At 46.5% G+C, this 19698-nt stretch overlaps 1 protein-coding gene across 24 annotated transcripts in view; it reads right to left on the bottom strand.

The window, feature by feature from the left end:
• Nucleotides 1-19698, bottom strand: part of PTK2 (protein tyrosine kinase 2) — a 190096-nt gene that overhangs the window by 126409 nt on the left and 43989 nt on the right. For 19 of the 24 annotated variants that reach the window (XM_060419958.1, XM_060419961.1, XM_060419969.1 and 16 more), the window contains 3 exons: nucleotides 18602-18741; nucleotides 13351-13666; nucleotides 142-368 (listed from right to left, as the gene is read on the bottom strand). In XM_060419958.1, coding sequence (XP_060275941.1) covers nucleotides 142-368; nucleotides 13351-13447 — 324 coding nt within the window. In that variant the 5' untranslated portion in view covers nucleotides 13448-13666; nucleotides 18602-18741. Of the gene's footprint in view, nucleotides 1-141; nucleotides 369-13350; nucleotides 13667-18601; nucleotides 18742-19698 lie in introns of those variants that run through there. The other 5 variants (XM_060419967.1, XM_060419968.1, XM_060419974.1 and 2 more) reach the window with 3 other exon arrangements.

Here is a 19698-nt window from a genome sequence, read left to right as displayed (position 1 = left end):
ATTAACTCAGTAAGCACTACAGAGAAAAGCTAGCATCACTGATATACTGGAATAACAATTATTACCCTGCCTTCTCGGTGTGTGCCATTAACATTAAACCTAAACACACACTGAGGGTGTATCCCAGGAAAACATACTCACCCTGACGTCGGTTGCATCTCCATGCCTGATAATACTGGCCCAAGTGGTTGGCTCACTGTTGCTTTCAAAATAATGAAAGACCTTTAATACTCGCTCCATGGTCCCAGGAGAACGCTCCACACCAGTTCCCAGATGAATCTTGGTACTTGAACTCGGCGTGTGATTCAAGTTTGGGTCAAGGTAAGCAGCGGCCATTCTTTTGCTAGATGCTAGGTATCTGTCATATTCTGGAAAAGAAAATAAGTTTTATCAGTGTACAATATTTGAAATCCACTGGTTAAAACGTATTGTACTGATACACTAACGTAACAACATTGTTCTTTGTTCTCTCCCTATGATGTGTTGTATGTAGGTGAGCCTGAGGAGACCTGAGACCTGAACCCGGATAATCACTGTTTTCCACCACCAGCCCCCTCCCACCACCCCCACCACCTCCACCCAGAGCAGCACCTGATTCACAGCAGCATAATAAATATTTGTTAAACAAATTACTACAAGTCTGGGAACTTATTTCACCTCTGTTCAAAAGCTGCTGTTATCTATAAACCGTGTAACAACACCACCACCCCCTTTAAATCACAGACTCTAAATTTGTCAGAAATATCTCAAAGGAAAGCAAATTGTGTTAATTTTACTGCCTAGTTTCAAAATCTTTTATTTTAGTGATCTCTTTTGCTCCCCAAATTAGACAGTAAGGACGAATAAATATAGTATCAGCTGCTTCCTGAAAAGAAACATTCCATCTTTGGAGTGGTCAGAAGAAATGATACACTAGTGATAAAAAAATCACTACAGTTGACCCTTTAATAAGGCAAGTTTGAACTGCCCAGGCCCACTTCTATGCAGATCTTTTTCAATGGTAAATAAACACTAGAGACCTACACAATCCCTGGTTGGCTGAATCCCCAGAAGTGGAAATGCAGGTACAGAGGAGCCCTCACACAGGGGGCTGAGCACAAGTTACACGTGGACTTTCCCTGCACGAGGGATGGCACCCTTACTCTACGCTGCTCCCAGGTCAGCAAGATGCATGATAGGGAGCGTGTCAGGGAGGTGCTAAACCAGAAACAATGCACAATCTAGATACCCCTGTGGCCAAAACTCAATGGCAAAATCCTTCATAAACCTCTAAAAAAGTAGGTCTAAACTTTTTTAGAGGATAAACCATTGTGATGTCACCATAATAGAAGCTGCTTTCCATGATAGAATGTGGTTCTGCTTTATCAATTTGAGCTTTGACTTGCTTGTCAAAATTCCATTTGTGCTATGAACTCTCAAATTGGCCAACACCTCCACCTTATCAAGCCTTCCTTGACCTTTCTGGACAGTTCCATGTGCAAGTCTGTTAACCACCACCCACCCTTAGTGGTGATGTTCCTATCTGTCTTTCTGCAGGACTAAGGATTCAGAGAGCCTGGCATGTGGGTTGGTCAGTCTGTGGGACGGTGTCCACTATGGAAAGAGAAGTCCTAAGTGTTGCTCTCTGCTATACTGACTCCTCTGCTTCCAAACAATTAAGAGAATTCTCTGCTGTTTGTGTGGTTCTCTACTTGGTTTTGGCCCATGGCTGAAGACGTACAACTGGGGCTGCCAACTCTCTGTCTGCCTTCGCCCTCCTTCACCAGAGAGGTGGGCTCCAACTGGAGTTTGTATCTGTAGCCTTCTGCAATCTGTGGCTGGCTGCATTTTTTAGACCTTTTCAAGATTAACCAGTTACAGGCACCTGCTACTTATACACACTATAGAATATCTTTTTCAAAAAACTATCAAGGAAGAAGAAATGAAAAGGTTTCTAAAGTTGGCTTACTTGTGTAATTTAGACCCCTGTTCTTCAAACCATCAGTGGTAAATGACCAGCTCTGTTTTCATTTCCAACCTGTCACAAACCAATACTTTGTAAAATACAATGGGGAGGAATTTCTAGAAAAATGACATTTAAAAATAGAAGACATACAAAAGCCAAGCACAAAACTTCTATCATTAGAGTCAATGAACATAAAACTACCATCAAGTTGCTACGGTTTCCAGACGCCTGTGCCAGATTCTGCCCTTACTTGGTCCTACACTGTGGACAGTCCCAGCAGAGCCCCAGTCTGTGGGCCACCGCCAGTCAAGTCCCCGCTCAGGCACCAGGCTGCCTGGGGCAGCAAGAGGCCAGTGCCCACTGGACTAGGAAACGGGAAAGCGGACGGACTGTCAGTGGCAGCTGCTGACCTTCCAGCTTCAGGACTCCCTTTCACTCGCACACTAACTTCTTTCTTGGGAGAAGCAAGGCAATCCCAAGGCAGGTAGGTGTAAGGACACAGGAGCTGACAAGCCTTGGCACTGACCGCGAGGTTCACTGCACAATCCAATATTAATGCTCCGTAAGAGAACATAAGAAAAAGGAAGAAAAGTACGAGGACCACAACAAGAATCTTACTCCAGAGCTGCCTTGCTTATATTCACTGTACCTACTAAGATCCCACCAAGAGAGTAATCTCAGTAAGCTTGTGATGAGCTGGCCCTTTAATAAAACTGGAGATGCTTGCCAAACTATGAGAAGCGAAGAAGGCAAATTGCTACAGCTAAATTTTTTTTTTTTAATTAATGACATCAACTAGTTTGAAGAGTTTTAAGAATTTGATAACCCTAAAGTAAATCCTTAAACAACCTAGACAAGTGTGAAAATTTTCTCCTTAATTTTGTTCTTTCACCCATGATTTGGGTTTATTTTCTCATAAAATGACTAACCTGAGTATCCTAAATGTCCCACAATGATTTTACTAGACAGAGAAGCTAACATTATTTAAATGTTTGATATTGTAACATGGAAGGATATATATGAAACTCCAATACTCTGGCCACCTAATGTGAAGAACTGACTCATTGGAAAAGACACTGATGCTGGGAAAGACTGAAGGCAGGAGGAGAAGGGGACGACAGAGGATGAGATGGTTGGATGGCATCACTGACTCAATGGACATGAGTTTGAGCAGGCTCTGGGAGTTGGTGATGGACAGGGAAGCCTGGTGTGCTACAGCGCATGGGGTCACAAAGAGTCAGACACAACTGAGTGACTGGACTGAACAGAACTTGGTATTACAATGTCAGTGTGTCACAGTTTATATTTTCAAACTCGCCCCTTTCCTAGTGCTCTTCTTCCAATGTGACTCTGACACCTCTTTCAAGAGGCATAGTTTATGTTCCTTCCCCTCAAACTTGAACTGGCTCAAGACTAGGCTAAGATACACCCTAAGCTAGGTCATTAAAGGCAACACCAAAAAAAAAAAAAATGGAAAGAAGGAACCAAGGTTCCTATGGTGCCTTTGGGATGTTCACTCACGAATTCCACCACCACACTAGACAGAAGTTCCAGCAACCCAAGATCAGAGCTCCAAGAACCACAGCTCCAGCTGAGCTTCCCACTGATGGCTGGCATCACCTCTGGAAAACTGAGACAGAGCCACCTTGAAAGACCGCCAGGCTCCCAAATGTGCTGCTGCAGATAACACCACACAGAAGAGATGAGCCGGCCCTGCTGAGCCCTGCCCAGACTGCAGACCTGAACAGAACAAAAAACTCGCGTCATCTGAAGCCATTACGCGTCAGATGTCTTGTTTTCAGCAACAGACAAGTGATTCAGTGTATGTTCAGCTAACGTATGCAGCAGTGCTTCTTCCTTCACCTGGAAGTATGGGACACAAAATGACAACCAGAAGCTGTGTGGACAACGCTGGCCTCCTTCTTTGCACTGTTGAAGATACAGAGTGAGTGTCTTTTCAGTGCCTGGGCAAACGCCACATGCCTTCCCAAGTCTGGGTCACTTTCCTTCCACATTTTATTCTTTGTAATTTCAATGTCATGAAACACCTGAGTTTCTCTAACACAAACTTTTTGCCACATCACTTCCTTAGTGACCTCTGTTCCTGTCACAGTTCTTTTCTTCACTTATGTCAATAAGATATAAAAGACACCTACCTTTACTAAGTTCTGTTGGCTGCAAATCCAGAACGTCTGGCTCAAAAGCAAAGTCAGCACTCCTAGAGTTGGCTGTTTTTTTCTGTAACTTCATGTATGTTCGATTAGAGTCCTACAAAGTTATTTCCACCGGGTAGTAAAAGTTTTTGCCATACTGTGTACTTAATTTCTAAGATCCCTAATTAGTTAGAGATATTGGAGACTTAAAAAAAAAATCCTAAGGAAATCAAGAATGGCAAAATATAACATGTATCTTCTTTATAAAACCCAAATTAATAGTGTGCTGATAAGATAAATGTATTTCAGATGGAAAATTAACAGCATTCAGAGTATGATAACCTATTTGTTTATATTTTAACTGTGACCTGTCGTGGTGACAGAAATCAACTTAGGTTTCCTTTCCGGGGGCACCGACTGCAAGGGGCCAGAAGGGAGGCTGCTGGGAGTTGATAACCTTCCAACACGGATTCGGAAGGAGGCAGAAAACCTGCGCCAGGCTATGTAAGATTTATGTACTTTACTGTATGGATGCTGTAACTTCAATTACACATCTTTATTTACAAATATGAGAACAAAAAAGGTTTGTCAGAAGACTCTTATCCAACAACTGACCAAAAGAAAGACGCAGTGCCAAAGCACACTAGTTAAAATTAATTGCCCAAGCCACAGTTACAAGCCCAGCACAGAAGCAGTTCACACGGACACACCTTATAAATGCCGACTGTTCTCGACATCTGCATTTCTGCCTCTGCCACTCTCTTACTGGCACATGCATCTGCTATTTTGAAAAACAAATAAAATGTGTGATGCTTGCAAATATGAAAGTACTCATTTACCATCTTTTATGAAAGGAGTTTTTAACTGCATTTATGATATATGGCCATACATATGCACATGTATGCATACTCAAGACAGATGTCTTTTAAGACTCTATTGAAAAATATGGGACATTATCGCCAAAAAATGCAAAGACACTAATAAGCACAAATTTTTACACGTGGCTGCAAAATTCATTTTTCCTTAAAACTGACACATGAAACCTAGCTCTAAGATTAACAGTCTAGCCAGTACCAACATTCATTACAAATAATTAAAACTGCCACTTACTGAGTGGCTCTACATGCAAGGCATAAACACACACTGTCTCATTTAATTTCATTTTCACCACAACTGTTAGAGGCGCACAGTCCTAGCTCCATTAGCAGGTGTAAAGTCTAAAATAAAAGTCACTATATTCCAGGAACACAAAGCTACTCAGTGGCTGGGTTGTGACCGTCTGAGACTGAAGCTCTGAAAACTCTTTCAGGTCAGGTACACTGCAGGGGCCCATCAGTCTGGCCTGACGACATTCTCTGCCCCTAAAACCCTGAAGCTCAGTGACACGGCCCACTGCTCTCAGCACGCGTGGCTCTTCACCACTGCGTCCCAGCAACACTGGCAAGCGCTGAGCGCACACGATGGATCACGAGTGACAGGAAGAATGCTGTGTAAAGCAGGTCCCCGGCCTGCACAGGGACTGTCAGGGAGAAAGCCTGTGAGCTGCACGTCCTGTCGCAGGCACACGTCTGCCACAACTTCTCTGGCGTTGACTGGCCATGGTGGAGTCACACAACAGGAGGAGGACCATCTCCCCAGCGTTGCTGGTGGCATTCAATAAGCAGCTACTGGGATGAAAAGAACGGACGGCAGTGTGGCTGGCTGGAACGCTGGACAGAATGGGTGCCTGGGTGAACCTGGGCCACACGACACAACCCCCCGCAGGTCTCCTGGGAACACCCTGTCTCCCTGGAGCCAGGTGAATCCCAATTACTAACGAACACATTAAACATGACAGACTTTCTCAAACACTTCTTTGTCACTAACTAAATCTCCCAGATGAAAGAAACATAGTTACAATATTTTTCTGTATTATTTTATAATTAAAATACTTAACGATGTAAATTAAAGTAGAATTCATCACAGCAGATGATCAAAATCAATGTAGAAAACCTACATTAAATTATTCCTTCAGCGCTTCTAAGTTCACGTCTAATACACCACATACAGCATCAAAAAGCTTCACCTGTTTAGGAAGAAATTCCTTCAAGGAGTCCTTCACATAGTAGGATTGCCACTACCTGATCGCCCCTCTCACACAGTCGACTCGTCTCTTTCGCACGGCATCCCTACGCGGTGGCGCCCATCAGTCACCTCACTTACACGTGTGGTCACTAAGGCACCGAGGTTAGGCAACTGCCCCAAGTCACACAGCTGCGAGTGTGCACGCTCACTTCCACACCAGATCCCAGCCGGTCCAGGGGCGAGCCACAGAGCCTCAGCACAGCACATAGGGGGTGTGCAAGCCCCTGCACAAATGGACCCCGCGCCAACCCCTAGGCAAGTTCGGTCAGCTAGGTTACCTGCATCAAAACCACTGAACTACCTTATAATTTTATTTAGTATGTCCTGTACTTTCCACCTACTAACTCAGCCTTCCCCGGACCTGCGTGTAATGCACTTTTCCAGGAACCCCTAATGAGAGGTCCTCCCGAGAAAGGCCAGCACAGACAAGTGCACTGAGCACACAGTGCTGGGAGAGGCCAGGGAAAGGAAAGGTCCAGCTCAGACGTGGGACATGGCCGGGTTCCTGCACAAGGTGAGTTCCAAGCTGGGATCCTGAGAGCGGGTGTCAAAGCCTAAACCTGACACAAGACAAGGCGGCTGGTGTGGGGAGAGCGCCCTGGGGGCCAACACAAGGCCAGCGTGGCTTCAAACTCAATCAGCAGGGGAGCAGGACAAGGCCCGGTGGCAGAGGCAGGTTCAGAACCTGGTTGGTGTTGGGGTTTGCACCTGGGCAGGCATTTAAGTCTGTTTGGACCAATCTGAAGGCTTCTGTTATAATCCAGACAGGACTGACTATGGCCTGAGACCAAAGATTTGAAAGCTATAAAAATATCCAAGAGGACAGGATTGATCAAACTGCATTTGTAAGACTGAAGGAGACAGCAGCCATTTTTCTGGCTTGGCCAGCTAAGTGGGAAAGTGATAGCACTCCACTGAGATAAGGAACACAAGAGGGGCAGACCTGTTGGTGGAGGGAGCTGGGCAGGAAGGAAAAGATCAATTCCACTTGGTATTTGTTACTGGGAACAACTCGGGTCCAAATGACTGAGCTCAAGCCAGATGAAGGAGGCACTTCATGCCTCCGGTTACTGGAGGGAAGCAGGGAGCCGGGACTTCTGGACGTTTCCTCTGGAAGCAGGATGAGGGGCGGGCCACCACAGCTGCTCGCAGGCTGGGGAAAGGGGGCCTGACACACACGCCTCGGACATCTTGATGCGGGTTCTCTGAAGCCTTCTAAAACACAAACAGGATTTCCCAGCTGCACTCCTAAGGAAGAGGAGTAAACCTGCCTTGCGAAAACACAAGGTGGTGCATTCTCCCGGGGGCAGGGGGGTGCGGCACTGGGCAAATCAAAACAGCATGAGGCAAGCACTCCCCATCTAGAGCTGACCTGCTGTTCACAAATGAAGAGCCACTGTCCTAACATGCAGAGATTGATCTCGACTGTCTTGATTTGAAACATGCTATTGTAAAGGCTACTCATGAGACAAGGGCCAGGGCTCAGAGGTTTACTTCAAGAATTATTCATGCCGCATTTATGCCAGGACTGTTCTATGCACTTAAAAATGAAATCATTTAATCCTCATAATAACCTTCTTTTACCCACTTTCTGGATGTGGGAAGAGAGAAGCAATTTGCCCAAGCCCACAGGCCTGGTGAACAGGGCTCAGCCAGGCAGGGGAGCTGCAGAGGCCAAGCCTTTGCTCAGCAAGGCCTGCCACCCAGGGTGTGCTGAGTCTGCACCTTCACTTGACAACTCGGTCACCAGCAGGCCGCAGCGCTGCCTGGCGACACAGCAACACACAGCCCTCCTTCGTGGCCACCCCCACGGTGCGTCTGCCGAGAGCCAGCCGCAGGGGGCTGCTGCTCCCGCCTGCTCTCTCACAGCCAGTTGCCCCAGCCACTTGTTCCTGCCGGGCCCCTGTGGGCAAACGCAGGGGACACATCTCCCTGAGAGTAACGGGTTCTGCACAAACATTTACTGAGCCAGCTTCTAGTATGGATTAAAAAAGCCTTAACCCTAACCTCAAGAGCGTTCAGCCTAATTAGGAGACAGACAGACAGACACACATACACATACACACACACACACACTCTCTCTCTCTCTCTCTCTCTCTCTGTCCCACATGTGTGGCTAATGACAACTATAACAAGTACAATTTAAAAATTAATTGTAAACACTTTTAAAAAAATCAGTATCACTAACCATAAAGCCACTATAAAGAACTTAGTAGTTATTACTTTTCAAAAACTCTGCACCACCCTTCTCAAGGCTTCTGGCCACGCAGACCTCAGTCACCTGCCCTGGAGGCGCCTGACCTCCTGAGTGAGGAGGCCTAGAGCAGGAGCAGGACAGACCGGTTCCCTCCGAGGTGTGCATTTCACCGCAGGGGGGCAGGGGAGTACTGCTGGTGAGAAGCGGGAAAGGGAAAGGCGGGGAGCGGCAGGAGGGTCCCATTCCACACAGGGTGGTCAAGGGGGTACACTCAGGCCTTACTGTCCAAACCAGGAGAGCTGGCAGGGCCGGGGGTGGCGAGCGTTAAACGGATAAACCGGGGCACACGCTTTCCCCACCTTGTTGAGAAGGCCGTATCTAAGCAAAAACCCCATGTCCTGCTAGAGCTCTAGGGCCACATGTGGAGAAAACCCCGGGAAGAACGAGCGGCCCCTTCTCCAGACACAATGAGCATGAGTGAAGGGTCTGAATCCCCACTGGACTGGCCCTGTGGGTGAGGGAACCAGCGCTGACAGGACTCTAAACAGGAGTGAAGACGGTTCACGGTGGTGCTCTGGTCACACCAGTATCCTGGACACAGAACGCACCCCTGCTCCTCACGGCCCCCTCCCTCCCTGCAGCAGCAGAAACCTGTTACTGTCATGTTCCTGGTTCACCATAAACCCACACACCAGACACACCTGCTCCCTGTGGGGGACACAAACAACTGCACCAACATTTACACAGTGAAGTCCCTGTGAAGTGAGGAAAGGGACCAGCACCAGGGAGACACGCAGGGAATCAGAGCCGGGTGACTAGGGCTTCCTTCACAGAGGGAACTGTGACCGGAGAGGTGTCCTGGGAGGGGGACTCGCATCCACACCTGAGGAGGAGTTCAAGGAACTGGCGGATGGCGCCCGAGGCAGGAAGATGGTGAGGGGCAGAGGCAGAGGACGTGTGCCTCCCGTGGGGTCGGGTAAGAGGAGGACGGTGCCCGGGGAGGGCGCGACAAGGCCCAAGGCCCAGCCATGGAGACCCAGTCTTCAGAGGTGGGCAGAGAATTAGCAAGGAGTGCCCTCAGAGAAACAGGGTGCAGGGCAAAGCTTCCCTCCTCACCCCTTCCAGTGGCCTTGCACAACTCAAACTACCATCAGTGGAGAAGCCCAGGCTGTCCAGAACAGGCCCACATCATTCTCAGTGCCTCAGCGTGCAGATCCCTACAGCACGGAGGACCCTCCCCACCCTCTCGGCCGGAATCAAAGATGCCCCAGACTCTACCAATTCAGGTTTCTTTTTCACTCAGCAAACAACTGCTGAGTGCTGTTAATATGTCCCACCATGGAGGATCAAAAAATAATGAGACCCAAGCCTGGCTGCAAGAACCAGGTAACAGGAGACAATCAACTAGGCAGAGCTGTGTGAGTCACCAGCCACACTGGTGAGGGTAGGGCCCAGCCCTGGGGCCGGTGAGAGACCGAGGGCCACACACGGAGCAGAGGCCTGAAGGCTTCATGGGTGAAGAAGGAAAGTTCCAGCAGGAGCAGCAACATCACAAGAGGCCGACAAGGCCAGCCCAGCAGGGGCCTCTCAGAAAGCTAAGTGTGCACAGAGCTGAGAGGCTGGGGTCTGCAGGAGCTGGGGAGGGGAGAGAGGGCGGAGGAGAGGCGGGCAGGGCCTCATGCAGGCGCAGGGTGGACGGGACCCACTGAGGTCAGTGTGCCCTGGGGGCCGCTACATGGAGGTACTGCTCCCTGTGCTGGGCACTCAGAAACTCAGGTGTCCTCTGGAAAGCATCTGATTTCTTTGACTGTAAACATGCAGATATCTAGATAGCTACATGGTAACTATAAAATGGTTCATACACTTATATAAAAATATACTTTTAACCTGTCTCCCCCACAAGTCCATTAGCTCCTCAAGCTGTCAGACCACATGGCTGTGGTCCCACAGGCACGGCAGAGGACCAGGAGGTAATTCCCAGCGCAGCCATCAGACCCTGGGAACCGACCTGGACCCATCTGTTGAGAGAACTAGAATGCAGCACGTGTGCTGCTACAAGAGGAAACACAGAGACAATTCACTGCTTTTGCTGAGCAACTTTTACGGCAAGTGGATTAGCCAACTCTACATAGAATTTGCTCATTCATTAGGTAACATTTATTTATGCCAATTACTTGTCAAGCAGAAAGAAACTTGACACAACCCCTGACTTTGTTAAGTTTACCATCCAGCAAAGAAGAGATCAAACAAGTGTAATACACTATGATCAATAACAGTAAACACAAGACAGAAGCAACGACTCGGGAGGAAACATCAGAGAGAAGTTGGTTTAGCGGAGACCTAAGGGTAGGCTGGAGCTGGCTGGGCAGAGGAGGAAGCAAGGAGCCAACGGCAGGCGCAGGAGGCCTGAGAGGAAACTCTGGGTGTCCTGGGCGCTGAACAGTCAACAGGGACGGGAGGCCAACGGCCCAGAGCTGGAAACAAGGGCAGAGCCAGACGAGGCGCCCTGCAGGCCAGGTGAAGGGGCTGCAGCTTCACCTCATTCTAGAGAGAAGCCACCAGGCAGTTTTAATAGTAACACCAGATTTATGTTTCTACAAAATCTCTCCAGCAGGTATGTGAAGGATGAACATGTGAGAACACAGGAAGACAAACAGGAAGCAACTTCCACAGCCCAGAGTGGGAGAAGGTAAGGAACCGTCAGGATAAAAAGATGGATCCCTTATACATGGAGGAAAATATCAGAGGCACCCTGGGTCTGGTGGTATGATGATGAACTGAGTGGATGGAGCTTTGACACGTTTATTAGACAGAGGATTTGGGGAGGAACTGATTTCAGTGGCAACAAATAAGAAGTTCCTCTGTGGCTGGTATCAGATGCTTATGAAAAACATGTAGGTATCAAGAGACAGCTGACCCCTGGACTCTGAGACACAGAAGAGAAGAGAGGTTATACTCAGAGATGGACAGATGGATGGATGATGTTTAAAATACTGATACAGAAAAAACATGATTTTAACCACAGGATCCAGAATCACACAAAGGAACTATTAATAGTATGCTCAATTTCAATCAACCACTGAAAGATGGGGGGTAGCGGGGGGAGGGAATCAACAGCACATCTGTTCCTGACAACCAAATCTGACACCTCTCAATCCTTCCTAGTTTTTCAAAAGAACAAAACAAACAATGCACACATTGATATAATCAAAGAACTTTCCAAGGAGGACTTTCTGCACTTAGCAGCCTTGCAGCCAATTACACAGCACTGTAAACATTTACACTTACTTCAATAGTCTGAATTTAAACTGTCCTCAAGCCTAGGAAATTATGACATAGTTGAACACAGTTTATAACTACGTCTTCTTAAATATGTTAAAACATGTTAAAATACACGCTTCTTTGGGTGCAGCCCTAACATTAAGTTCCTCAGTACGATGTTATTATAGAAAAGACTCCAGACTCTTTTAAGGATAAAGGTTTCAGTTCAAAGTACACAAATATGGGTCTTATTACTTTTAGCCTATTCTAGTAAGGATTTTACACATCTTACATCCGGCCATGGCTGTTCTATGAAGTTAATGTGACCGATGAGAGCCAGTGTGAGCTTCAGGACATCCAACTGCAGACCGAGCTTGGATACACAGTCTCTGGGTTTGAGGTCTATCTCTATCTAAAAGAAGTGATTTTACACTTGGAAATAACCAATTCAGCCAATTCCTGGATAGGAACACTGCTGTCTGTATCACACAGCAAGAAATAATTGGGATGAACACCTAAGGGTGAGAGAGTAAGCAGAGAAGGCAGAGGGGCCTGTCCTGAGACCGTGCCTTCGCACTGACACCCATGGGGCCCTGGACTCGGTCCCAGGAGTGGACAGGGCACAACCCCCCACCTACCCCACCCCCCACGCTATTAGAACCTGCTCTGCAATGGTCCACCTGAGAAGACACCTGTTCCAGCCCTACAGGCAGACGGACCTGACCTCAACACCCTCTCTACCTTTTCCCTCTTGTGTATAGGTGAGCTCTTTTCTCACGCCCACAGCCCACCTCTATCAGAAGATATTCCAATAAAAATGTCTCTATTTATTTACTCTGCAGTCAGCAAACATAATGGAAAAATAACTGCCTGCAATCGATTGCTTTGGGACAAGCAAAAACACTATAATCTCTTCCAAAGTTCATACTTGTAGTAAGATATTTAGATTTTTTTTTTCAATAATAAAATATTCACTACTAAAGTAAAGCAGCCTACCCATTTTGGTCTTATTCATATGTGAATTATATGCATTCTTAACTTCTAAACGTGTTCTTAACTTCTAAACATTCTTAACTTCCTCAAACACGTGTTACAATGAAATGCTACATTTTGTGTTTTTATCTTTATATAACTGAAGCCTCTAACCACATTACAGGGGAAAGTTATTTATTCACAGCCCTGCTGATCCTTAGAGACAAGCCCACCTTGCAATAACAAGGGGTTTCCAAATAAATATACAATCTTTACAGTGAGTAAAGGAAACCAATTTTTGAAATAGTAAAATCTATGTTATTCCTTTTCCTATAGTCCTGTTTAAACTAAAAATTAGTCTCTTTATCCTTTAAAAACTTCCACATGGCAGAATGAATGAGGACATCTTGATTAAAACTCAAAACATGAAACTGTAAGAGACATAGGACAGGCTATAGAAAAAAAATATTTTACTCACTTAAATGCATTTTCATAAAAACAATTTTATTTACTATTTGAAATGCTCTCTAAATGGTTTTACGCAATATTTGCAAACCCATACCAAATATTTTCCATCTTTCCTTAAATTTAACTGTAAATCTATTTGAAATAAGTCCTGACAAACTCATCCACCTTTTTAGTGCAAAAGCATGTATCTCAATAAAACTTAAACTGAACAGATTTTTAAGTATTTATACCTTTAGCCCAACACACTGGAAACGGACTACAGCCGCTCTTCTCCATAGACAGCGCCTGGGGTTCCAGGGCCCCTTGGCCCACCACTTCCAACAACATAAGCTCAGTCCTAGAAAGACCACGCCAGGAGTCCGCGCACCAAGTCCCCGGTCATCACTCCCACCGGACTTGCTTCGATCCACATTCAAGACTAAGCTTCCCCTCTGCGCTCCTTTTTTCAGAGCTTGAGGCAAAATTTGGGAGGTGTTCCTTCTGTAATATTTTCCAGCAGCTTGAAGAATGCCTCTCAGTTACAGAATCTTCTCAAGCTTCCGCAATCTGAAACACAGACCGTCCTGGCCGGATTAAGCTCCTGAACAGAAAGAAACCAGCAAGTAACATGACCCCAGGGATCTCTGTTCCTAGATTCATTCAGGGAAGGAGGGCGAGAGGGCGGGAGGGCGGGGAGGAGGGGACAGAGAAGGAGGGACAGAGGGAGGAGCCCTGGGCCACTGGGAGCCTGCGCCTTATTAATATGCTAATCTCACCCTTCTGTTCAATTCATCTGGCTGACTTCTGTTTACAGAACTGACAGGCGATTCTAAAACTGGGTAAGCTGCAAATCAAGTCTGACCCAGATCAGGTCTGAAGGCGCCTGTGCAAACCATTTTTGTTTTCAAAGTCGTGCTTCTGGCATTTTACCAGCCTAATTCTGACCTTACAGTTAAAAATAATTACCTTAATGAAATTAGAATAATTTCGAAAATAAAATCCTGATCAACACTAACAACAAGTCTGTAAAAACTATGTCCATAGGAACCCAAATATATTTCAGGTTAAGGTATTTCTTCAGATTGATACTTGAAAAGTAAGTTTGTAAATTTATAAAAACTATCTAGAAAACATATAAAAACAAGAATGTGAGGTTGCCAGATACTTTCAAAATTAGTTTAATGGAATACTGAGGGATCCAAGATGCATTTTTTTTTAGCTTTAAAATATAATGATAAATTCATACTGAACAAGCAGGAGAGAACAGTCTAATAATCTGTAAGAGCAACTTTCTTTAAAAATGCAAAGCTACTTACTTTCTTCATTCAAACTGAGAGATAATCAAGGTCATCTAAAAAATTCAGCTATCTGAACACATTCCACACTTAGTATCTGAGCAGTGAGATAATATTATCTTAGCAGGAAGATAATAAATAACTAGGCTCCTAGAACCTTGCCTGAGCACAGTTTAGCCCTGCTAATATATGGGTAATTTTGTTAGTAGAAAACCCCACACGCTAATAAAAAGACAAGTACTCTACTTAACTGTGAACAGGATCTTATGACTTCACTAGCTTCTGGGGGGTGGGGGGTGGGGACTGAACAAAGGCTGTGTCCAGGGATGCCTCAGGGCCGAGTGTTAAGCTTCAACAGCTCGAGATGCTGCTCTGTCCGCAGGCTTTACCTTCAGGCTCCTAACTGCAGGCCTAACTCAAGTGACTGCCCCTAAGCCACAGTGAAAACTATCGTTTACCACAGAAAACTCTGAACTCAGGCAACAGTGGGAAGAAAGGGGGCTCCAGAAAACACAGGCAAGCTGGCCAGAAAGAGAGCAGAAGAGAGCAGAAGAAAGAGGCAGACAGATCCGGTGTTTGTCCTGAAAACCAGCCCAGGCTGCCCCGCTACTGAGGCAAGCCAAGGACAGAAAGGCCCACTGCCGCCACGGGGGCATCGAGGCACATCCCAGGTATCTGGGCGTCCGGTTCAGCCCCATAAGCAGGGCTCAGGGCTTAATCTGAACCATCAACCAACAGACTACAAATGGCCCGAGCAAACTGGGAGTCTCTGTTGGAACGTAAGATTCTCAAAAATGTAAAAAACAACTCAAAGCTACCCTTCCTTGTCACCAACTGTATTCCACACAGCAAATACTGATTGCATCTAATTTTCACATCGAAGCAAAAACAGTGCCACCACCGCTTCAAAAAATGAGTAAAGACAGGGCCTTTCAACCAGGCAGAGGCATGGTCACTAAGACCACCCGCCATCCTGAACAGGGTCTCCACCCTCAGCCCAGAAGGCCCAGCTGTCCAGAGCATTGGGTGGGCCAGAGCACATTGGGGGGAGGGAGTGTAGAGCAGGCGGACGGCGCCCAGGGAGAGCGGGCGTGATGGGGGAGCCTAGGGTCCAGATGAGGTAACCAGCCAGCAGCAGCTTTCTCTCCCTCCAACCAAGCTAACTGATACTTTATTTCAGTATCCGAACTTCACCTTCTGGTGTGTAAGGTCGAAAAGCTGGAAAGATACAGAGAAGCAAAACTTCTCCAGGACAGGAAGACCTGACGAAGCAGCAGCTACAAGGAAGTTCAGCGCCTCTGGTGGTGGTGGGTCAGTTGCTAAGTTGTGTCCAACTCTGTGACCCCATGGACTTGTAGCCTGCCAGGCTCCTCTGTCCATGGGATTCTCCAGGCAAGTATAATGGAATGGGTTGCCATTTCTTCCTCCAGGAGTTTTCCAAAGCCAGGAATTGAACCAGGGTCTCCTATCTTGCAGGCAGATTCTTTACCAACTGAGCTACAAGGGAAGCTCTCAGCAGCCTTGGGGCTGCTGAAAAGAAAAAGAAAAAGCCACGGGTGTGAGAGAAGAGAAGGATGCAAGTGCTCTGGGAACGGCAGGGCAGCACCTGCGAGTCAGCCCTGTGCCAGCTGCTCTCACAGGAAACGCAATCCCAACAAAGCATTTCTTCCCCCGTGTCTACAGAAGAGGATCCTGAGGTTCCAGGTGGACCTGCCTCAGGTTGAAGAGCTGAAAAAGGACGAGTCCCAGCCAGGTTGGTGTTATCTCTACTCCTGTTTTCTTTTTGCTAAACATTAAAACACTTCCTGCTTTTAAACTCCCAATCCAGTGACATCTTGAAAAGAACAGGAAAGGCCTACAGTTAATGGCAACAGAAGTGAAAAAAGTAAGCAATCCCTTTAAGCTCTGATTTATGAAATTCTACATGTTAATATAGAAAGTTCTTTGATATTTAAAACAACTTCTTTGTAGTATCTGTCTAGCTAAGAACAACTAGTTAAGTGTAAGTCCACTTAACAAGTAAACTCTTAATTAAAATTTACAAGAAAGATTACTATTTGCTCAGGCCCCAAGCCTTAGTCACCCTGACTTCTCTCTCTGTCTCTGAGGATCAAAGCAATCCATCAGCAAAACCCATTATCCTTGCCTTGAAACTATACCTGGGCCATGACCTCTCCCTGCCCACTGCCCTGTGTTTGCTGCTGTCCTGCACATGGGTCAAAGCCATAGGCCAACCCCGCTCCCCCATCTCCAATCCGGCTGCCCCATACTCCACTCTCAACCCAGCAGCTGCAACTGACCCTTCCTTTCAAATCAAGCAAGCACACCATTTCACTCCTTTGCTAAAACTCAACAAAAGTTCTCCAGATCCCCAAGCAGGTAACCTACACACTGAGCATGGTCTGCAAGGCCCTGAAGGCTGCCCTCCCACCCACACCTGGGGTCCTCACCAAGCCCAACCCCGGGGTCTTCTCAGCTCCAACCACACTGACCTCCACTCTGCCTTGAGTCCACACCAGGCACGCACGACCGCAGGGCCTTTACACGGCCTGTCCCTCTAGGTGGGACGCTCCTGTCTCAGATAACCACAAGGCTCAAATGTTACTCACTCTACTCACCTCGTCTAGAAGTCCACAGCCACACTCTAATCCCAGTTCCATCTGCCCCAAAGCACACGCACCTCCTACAGCCCCCCATGATTTATTCCTGCCCTGTGTCCCCTGCCCAGCGTCCCCTGCCTAGCTGCCCCACCACAACGCGCTCCACAGCGGGAAGGACACCACTGAGTCTGTGCACTGTCCCCAGGGCCTCACTACTAATACAGTCAATACAATGTACAGGCCGCACTCCACACCTCCTTCTCACCCTGTAGGTAAGGAGGAGATGGCAGAGGGCAGTCTAGGTTCTAGGTGTGAGAGCCCGACACTAAGCTCCGTGCAGCAAGGCCAGCCTTGGTCCTGGGCACTGCTTCACCTCCAAGATCCAGCAAAGGAGTTTGAAAAAACCCCACAGAATGAATACGTTCATCATACTTGTTGCAAACCTTGCTTTTCCTCCCAATAAGAATGGAAAAAGAAAAACTGATATGAATTTTAGGAAAACCATATGGAAATGCCCTTCCCCATCTGACATAAAAAATAAACCACACTAGTGAAGTATTCTGATACTCCGAACAGAACTTCCACTGCAGATGTTAAATAGAACCAAATGATACTAGTGTGTAAGATTAGAGAAAACCACTGGAAGGCTAGCAAAGAATGCTATGAACAAAGTTAGTGTGCAAAAGAACACTTCACACACTGCGTAGGTCTGCCCACTCCGGCTTCGCTACAGAAACCTGGCCTGAAATAAGAAAGCCACCAGGGGGGACTTCCCTGATGGCCCAGTGGTTAAGACTCTGCTCTTTCGATGGGGGGGGGGGGGGGGGCATTATTGCTCAGGAAACCAAGATTCCACATGTCCCACGGTGCAGCCAAAAAAAGATTTAAAAAAAAATTTTTTTAAGAAATAAAGAATCTTTAAAGTAAGAAAGAAAAGAAAGTCACTGGGAAAGAACTATTAAGAAACAAACTGCTTACAAACATAACAACAGCGGCTCACAAAGATACAACCCGGATGTTCAAGTTCTCATACACTTCTCATGGTTTCCACAGTTTGCCTTAAGTTAAGACCAAAACTCCTCAGCAGTACTTCTTAGAAGAGTAAAGCACTGGTAAATGGTTTTATGTCAACCAACAAGAAGAATTTATAAAAACACATAATGTACTTCACATTATATACACAATTCAAAACTTATCTTCTCTTGCCTTTCTTTATGCCTCATTAATCAAAAGTTACAGATTTAAATAAAATCAACACTTTTACAACACGGTACGTCCATTAGCAACTGATAGGTACAATATACCCAACTTCTGTCAGCTGGGTGCCTGTTCTAAGCTTACTTCCATTCAGACTCAGAGAATTATCTATTCAGTGTCACTGTGACTCAATGTCTCCATCACAAACACAGAAAAAAAAGTTTATGAAAGTTTTAATATCAATAAAAATTATGACTTGATAAGAACTAAAGAAACTTAGTCTTAACAATGGATATTAATTACCTTCTGAAGACAAACAGACAATAGGTCTCAAAACACAACATACTCCAAAAGGTGATGGTACTGGTATTACTTGTTTTCCCAGTCAAGTTTCGTGACAATTACCATACCTCCCTTCCGTTACTCTGGAGGAGCCCTGGGGAAGTTGAGGAAGGCACTGACTTGCAACTGGAAGATGCAAAGGAGCCCCAGTTCTACCCGTGGGACGAAGAAAGAATCATTTCACCATCCTGAACCTCAGTCTGCTCACCTGGAAAACAAGGACAATGACTATCACTTACTGAACCGTGAAAATGTTAGTCACAAAACAGCACAACAGCAACACTAATAATAAGGAAAATATGATAATGATGATGCCAAGCCAAGCCCAGTGCCAAGTACTTTTAAAATACTGACTTATTTAGTTATTAAAAACCACTCCCACGAGGCAGACTCTATCACCCCCACTGCACAGATGAAGAAACTGGAGCACAGAGAGAGAACTTGTTCCAGGTCACAGGGCTTCTAGGAGCAGAGCTGGAAATCAAACTCGGCCAGCTAGGCCCAGAGTCTGTGCTTCCTACCAATCTGCTCAGTGTTCGTGCCTGCTCAGTTGCTCAGTCATGTCCAGCTTTTTGTGATCTCATGGACTGTAGTCCACCAGGCTCCTCTGTCCGTGGAATTTTCCAGATAAGAATACTGGAGTGGGCTGTCATTTCCTTCTCCAGGGGACCTTCCTGACCCAGGGACTGAACTCACTTCTCTGGTGTCTCCTGTACTGGCAGATGGATTCATTACCACTGTGCCGTCTGGGATGCCCAACTGGCTAAGTGCCTTACACCTATTTTCTCAATTCACACAACCAATGATGTAGATGCTGTTAAAATTCACAAGTGACACGTGAACAAACTGAGGAGCAGAGAACTGAAGAAGCATCCCTACCATCAAGCTAGCTGGGTGAAGCTGGGATAGCACCAGCCAGACCACACCCTCCAATCACCACCCCAGGGATGCTACCTGCAGAGGCTGCAAAGCTTTCCAGAGAGCGGCGGGAGGCAGGCCCCACCTGGCCTCTGGAGGATGACTACTGGGTCACAGTGAGGACCAAAGGGACATAGAGGAAGAGAAGAAATGTGCCTGAGGGCAGAACACGAGACAGACAGGCCACTCTCTCCCCAATACAGCACCCCACGGTGGTCCCTGGTGTCAGCAATCCTGCCCAGAACAC

This window comes from Ovis aries, chromosome 9, assembly GCF_016772045.2.
Source record: "Ovis aries strain OAR_USU_Benz2616 breed Rambouillet chromosome 9, ARS-UI_Ramb_v3.0, whole genome shotgun sequence".
Classification (NCBI taxonomy): Eukaryota; Metazoa; Chordata; class Mammalia; order Artiodactyla; family Bovidae; genus Ovis; species Ovis aries.
Note: the sequence above shows the minus strand (reverse complement) of the source record. Positions and strands in the feature narration are given on the sequence as shown.